Genomic DNA, 6,425 nt, shown 5'->3' on the forward strand with positions numbered 1-6,425 from the left:
AATGCACTCCTAGAAATGGGCTTTGTTTTGTACCCTGGTCACCAGGCAATGGATTCTGGGTCTCATTCAGACCCGCTTGCAAGCGGGTCGATGTTTTTTTTTTTGCACGTGCGCAAGCCCCGGAGCGAGAGAGAAATTCTCTCGCTCCGGGGCTCACTACAAAAGGGGCGGCTGTCGATGTTGATCGACAGCTCGCCCCGTTTTGTAGGCGTGGCGGGGGGTGGTTTCACAAACTGAGGCATTCCCAAGCGAACGCTTGCCGTTTGTGGGCGGGCACACTGACATCACCAGTGATGTCAGTGGGAGAGCTTCCGGCTCTATTAGAGCCGAAAGCTCTCTGGGGCTTGCGGCAGACGAGACCCTACCACAAGGGTCTCGTACCAGGCCCCGATGGTCGTGATGGTCTTGACCATCGCGACCATCAACCTGGTCACTCGTTAAGGCTGTGGGTGGTAATCATTTTTTAGATGTGGCCGCCCTCCTTCAGAGCGAGCGCTCTCATTTTGCGAGCAGCTCTGAATGAGGTCCTCTGTGTTGTACATTTGAACAACATGAAATAGGCTCATCTTTGTACACCTGGCATACTTAGAAAGCACTATTCTCTCAATCGCCTGCCCCACCCCGTAACACTTCTAACTGCCCACCACCACTTGCAGTTGTATAGCAATGCAGTGGCACATCAGGCAGGGGGATAGAGGAGCCCAGCACACGCTGCTGTAGGGAAGGCTAACGGTGAGTTAACCATTGATGGTACTATTGGTGGTTTACCTCGATGGTATGAAACCATCAATGAGGAACCATTGATGGTTTTGTTCACCGATAGTCATCCCTGCTTTATTACCAAATGGACCAATCAGAGTTGGGGGCGGGACTTTGTGGGTCACATCAGGCTCATTATTTTCGATAAATGTCGTGCAACAGGCCAGATCCAATCATCCTATGCGACTGCTTCTAGAACGATAAGTGGCCCTGGGTGCTGCGTACACACTCTGAGAACATTGAATTGAGCAGTCACAAATCGGCTGATCGCTAGGATTATTACATAATGATTACCTGGTTTAGGACAACAACACAGTTACATCTACTTTCTCCATGGAAGTTCTGAATGTCCAAATTGAAAGAACATATCTAAAAAATTATACTGATGAGTTAAGTCCAAAAGGAAGACCAAATACATGTGCACTACCAGATCAATACTTCATCTCCTTCCTTTGAAAGTAAAACCAGTCTCATGATATGGTCTCTCTTGTGATTAATATTTTTAGTGTAGATAATTTAACCAGTTCTCGTTGTTTCTTCTATAATGCTATATATCAAATTATCTACATATTGTGTAAAAATTCTATAGTATTTAGCATTCCCGTGCATAGAATTAATAGTGATTCCAACGCCATGTCTTCTGTCAGGGTGTACTGAAGTCATACTACATGCAACATCCACTTGTATGACAATACTCATTTGTCTAGACACACACAGATGAGGGGAGACTTCATCTTCTGTGAAGGCATACTGTACCTTATATAGGATATGTATACTTGTTTTGTACTTGTCTAGCAAACTGGATTTATTGAACAAAGTGTAACCTCTTAATAGTTATTTAGGATCATTATTGTATTAACTTATCCATTAAATTGTTTGTGTCTTCACAGTATTGTATTTGGACAGATGGACTTAACGCATTACTTGGAAAAGACATGATCAGTGATCAGACACGAAATGACTTGGACACGTTGCTTAGCATGGAAATAAAACTCCGCCTACTAGACCTGGAAAATATACAAATTCCTGATGCTCCACCCCCTATTCCAAAGGAGCCTAGCAACTATGATTTTGTTTACGATTGTAACTGAGAATGCTTTCTTGGACCTTATACTTCAACTGGAATTACTAGAACTGGAGAATAAAAAGAGAAATATTCAATGTATTTCTAATCATTTCACTTGACACACTCTCCATCTTCAATGAAGTCTTTCCAATATTAAGCCAGTTTTCCATCTGGCCAACATACCGTGCATATCACACCAGTTGACTTGATTAAAAGTTACAAAAGGCAATTTTCCCTGAAAGCTCCAGAAACTAGTTGCCCATATTTATGTTGCTTTAAATGACACAAGCACTATGATTCCCCTATTGAAGTGTGTGATGCTCTCAGCTTTATGTTCTGGAGCAAAGAGATGAATAGACTTTATTGTCAATGCTACTTCTCATTCTGATCAGAGACACAAAAGGCACTAACGAAGGCTACTGATGATAAGAAAACTGCTTTGAAGCATTGAATTTTCTTCTCATTCTTTATGTTATCACTGTTGCTTGTAAAGTAGATATATAGTTTCTCCAGATCTAGCTAAATGTCAGATTTGACTTTAGAACAGTCACAGAGTCATGACAAAACCTGTCTTGCATTTTGAAACTCAGAACTAGGATAGTATTGTTGCTGTGTATCGCATTATAAAAAGCACATTTGTCCACTAAAATGGTCAGTTTCACTTGTTTCAAAAGAATATAGACTGTTACATTTATTATAATTACATGAGGCCATCTAGCAAACATATTTTACATTTACAGTAAATATTTTAAGGCGCTACACTTCATGTTTAATTGGGAGTCCTTATTCCTGGGACGGGCAGTATATTATAAAAGTTATAGAACGAGTGATTTGAACTGAGTGCAGTACAGTAATTTAGCCTTGAGGTGGAGCTACAGTATCTGCTTTGAAAAACACCAGGCAGCATTTAACTAGTGAAAATGCTATTTCCCATTTAACTTCCAAAACCCTTTATCAGAGGACGTTATATAGAGTATGTCTGCTTATTTCCAGGCTCAAGCCAGCTAAGTTTTCTTTATTCAGATGTATATTAATAGTCTTCAATGTGAGGAGAAAATTGTGCTGACAATTATTTTGTCTTAAAATATCAAATAATAGTAAAAACCCTGTGTGATTGGTTTCTTTACTGATGATCACTGTGACTTCCCTGACATACATATCACAAATAATCCTGAGCTTCGCAGAATTTACGCTAATCTTTGAATATTTCTGCAACTTATTTTAAAGTTCTTGAAAGGCTATCTGAGCTTTGCAGGTTCTACATGTATGACCAATTAGACCTTAGACAATGTATCTGATTAGTTGTTTTAAAACATCAGTCCACATTTTTTTATGCCACATGGTTTTTCTTACAGCAGAAAATCTTTTTTTTTTTACCATGTATGACTTGTAGCCATGATTCTTGGTTGAAGTGTGATAAAACAAATGTGGCTTGGTGTACTCATTTTACATTCCAACTGCAGAGGGTAATGAAGAACAGTACCAAGAACCGAAAGTGTAAAAATAAATTAATAGTTTTATTCCTAAGATTAGTAATTTTAAAGTTCAATACATGTTATTGTTTACCTTATGGATTTTCTATTTATTTAATATATGCAGAAAATTTCATCCAGTGATGTGGAAAGGATGTACATATTTATATCAATTCATAATAAACAGTATGTGCTTTTCTGCTATTTCTGTGTTGAATGTTGTGTCATAAAAAATGTATTTCAAATGTTAAAATTAATATAACTTGAATTAAATGTAATAGCTGTTACATATGAATTGTAATAATGTTCCAAAGTATTGTGCACAGTTATGGAAATGTCACTATTTTGGTCTCTTCTGTTCAGGACACCGGGCTCTAAGGACTCGCATACTCTCCATTAATGGCCACTGTAAATTTTTCTCTGCAGCCGCTGTGCACGGAAGCCATGAAGATTTATCATCGGCTTGGAAACAAACACGGCAGTTTGACCAGTGACAAGTTTTAAGGAGTATGCCAGGCCATACTGTTTTATTGTTTGATCTTTCCTCAGCCTCTATTTGCCAATTAACTACAACTGTTTCTTAGAGCTGATGGAGGGGGAATGAAACAGTCACAGTTTCTATTAATCCTGTCATCAGGTATCATGGGATGGGACCCAGTACAAGTGAATCATGTAGGCCCCCTCTAAGGCAGTGTGCGCAAATGGTTCGGCGGCCTCCCTAAGCGAGGGTCAGTGTGCCCCCCGTGCCTCCCCTTTAACAGTAGTTCTCCTCCAGCACTGATTATACTGGCCGCAAACTGTTTCATATTCACAGGACTATTTGTGAATAAGTAAAATTTTGCGATCTGCATCATCAACATCGACATGCCACCCTCACATAAATTCTCTGAAACATCTAATCTCTAATAATTTGAAGCTGGGGGTGCAAACTGGCATAGACTGATATACAGACTCACAATGACTAGCAAAATAACTCACCTGCTGCACCTGTAGTCATTCTGTTGGTATAGCTGTGGCTCGCAATGAAAATAGAGACATCAGGAGTGAGAAGAGTCATCATTACCTCTTCTACACACCACTCTGCTAACACAGTGACTACACTCCTTCCTGATATCATTGTTTTAGAAGAAGTATCGGAGGGTCAGATGGGAGGGGGAGCAGAAACTAGCTGGGGGCCAGGATGGTAGAGAAAAACCAGGTCTTTGCCATGTCTACAATGGTGCTGCCTAAGGTCCTGTTTTATAAGATTATCGGCTCTGGACATGCTCAGAGACTAGTAAATTCAACATTGGTTTGCTGTAAATTGTAGTCTCTGGGATCCTACGGGACTCCTCCCATTACTTCCACTGGCTTGGCAAGGGAGAGCCCACAGTATCTTTGTTGTTGCTGATTAGGGGCTCTCCTCATGTTTCCAACCACCCAACCCAAAACTGTTTATTCATATCAGTTATTCTGATTAGAGGTTACCCCATGCCATGTAACACTGGATGGTCACTAAGCAAGTTATACAGCGAGTACATGAAGGTGCCTTTTCTGATCTTCTTTCCCCTTCATACAGAGATCCTGAAGGAGGATCCACTGGAAACACGATTAATTATTTTTACCAGCAGAAACACCTGAATGGAAAGAAAAGGTCCATATTGTTTTTAGAAATGGGGTAGCTTGCGTTTAGTACATAATGGAACACAGTTTTTAATAAAACCATTAACTATGTAATTGCAGGTCCATGGTCTGGTTACAGTAATGTTAATGCTCCAAGCTGTGGGTTACCTAAAATCATGCTCACTCTAACTAGTGCAGAGGCTGAAAAACTGTTTAAACCATATTTTAATATTATATTTCATATGTTGTATTTACATTTTTATATACTTTCAATTTGAGAGAGGAAGGAACAGTATATTTTTTAAAACAATATATACTTCTAATCTACCCAATTTAAATAAACCCTTTGTCCAAAGATTATCAAAAGGTATCATTCTTTTTGTCCTCAGCCCTTTGTTATCAGATTATCAAATGATATCCTTCATTACACCATATCAATTTTTATCTATAATGATGTAACTGATAACATCACAGAATGTATAATATGTCATGACGTCATACATATTACATGTGACAAAATATATCACCAATCATACAAAGATTATGATAATACAATATAACCAATACTACGGGGAGATGTACTAAGCTCTGGAAAGTGATAAATTGGAAAGTGATAAACTACCAGCCAATCAGCTCCTAAATATCATGTTACAGGCTGTGTTTGAAACATGACATTTAGGAGCTGATTGGTTGTTACTTTAGCCCTCTCCACTTTCTCTTTCTCCAAGGCTTAGAACATCTACCCCAAATAATGAGATGGACTGTATTCTCAGATGTGGCTAGAAAATGAAAATCTGCTCTGCTATTGTGTGTCAAGATATTCCAATTTATCACTTTCCATAGCTAAGTACATCTGCCCCTAGAAGAGAACAGAATTGATATTCTCAGAAATATGAACATAGTTTAAGAAGCATAGAAAACGAACATTTAATGCAAAACTTTAGTTATTAGGAATTGACTAAAACACTAATGGGCAACCTGATACACATTCAGGGCCTTATGTGCAGTACTCTAACAGTACCCTTAATCTCAGTAATAAGTTAAAACATACAGTTAATCAAAGAGCAAAACACCATATGACCTTATAATAGACCCCACAGGCTACTCAAACCAAAACTCAGCTATTGTGAGATTGCTCACAATGCCTACTCACCACCACCATATAGAACACAATTTACTACAAAATGCCTATTAGATCTACTGCTTTCTCTAAAACACCCTCATCCTCTATAATCACTTACATAATAATAGTTGTGGTCAAGAATGAAGCTAGTGTGACTTAAAGTAGTGAAAAATACTTGGTCTTGATGGAATATTAAGCATAGAATAGGACCAATGAGTAATAAAGCCGGAAGAAGCTTGGGTAAGCAGATGAAGGGATATTGGACCTCGCACCTCCTGGGCCATCAATGTTCTAACAATTCTGCTCCAGTGATTATTGCTTATCCTTGTGTAGTGTGTTCAGCCTGTCTCTAAAGCTGCATACACATGTAAAGATTTTCTGTCCAACCATCCACTAGTTGATT

The 6,425-nt window shown here is 38.9% G+C and overlaps 1 protein-coding gene across 8 annotated transcripts in view; it reads left to right on the forward strand.

Annotated features, from left to right (window-relative positions):
* ELMO1 (engulfment and cell motility 1) overlaps positions 1 to 5,207 on the forward strand; it is a 487,164-nt gene extending 481,957 nt beyond the window's left edge. For all 8 annotated transcript variants that reach the window (XM_088476019.1, XM_088476020.1, XM_088476017.1 and 5 more), the window contains one exon: positions 1,650 to 5,207. In XM_088476019.1, coding sequence (XP_088332145.1) covers positions 1,650 to 1,850 — 201 coding nt within the window. In that variant the 3' untranslated portion in view covers positions 1,851 to 5,207. The remainder of the gene's footprint in view (positions 1 to 1,649) is intronic.
* The last annotated feature ends 1,218 nt before the right edge of the window (positions 5,208 to 6,425 follow it).

This window comes from Taudactylus pleione, unplaced genomic scaffold (assembly GCF_031769625.1).
Source record: "Taudactylus pleione unplaced genomic scaffold, aTauple2 ptg000181l, whole genome shotgun sequence".
Classification (NCBI taxonomy): domain Eukaryota; kingdom Metazoa; phylum Chordata; class Amphibia; order Anura; family Myobatrachidae; genus Taudactylus; species Taudactylus pleione.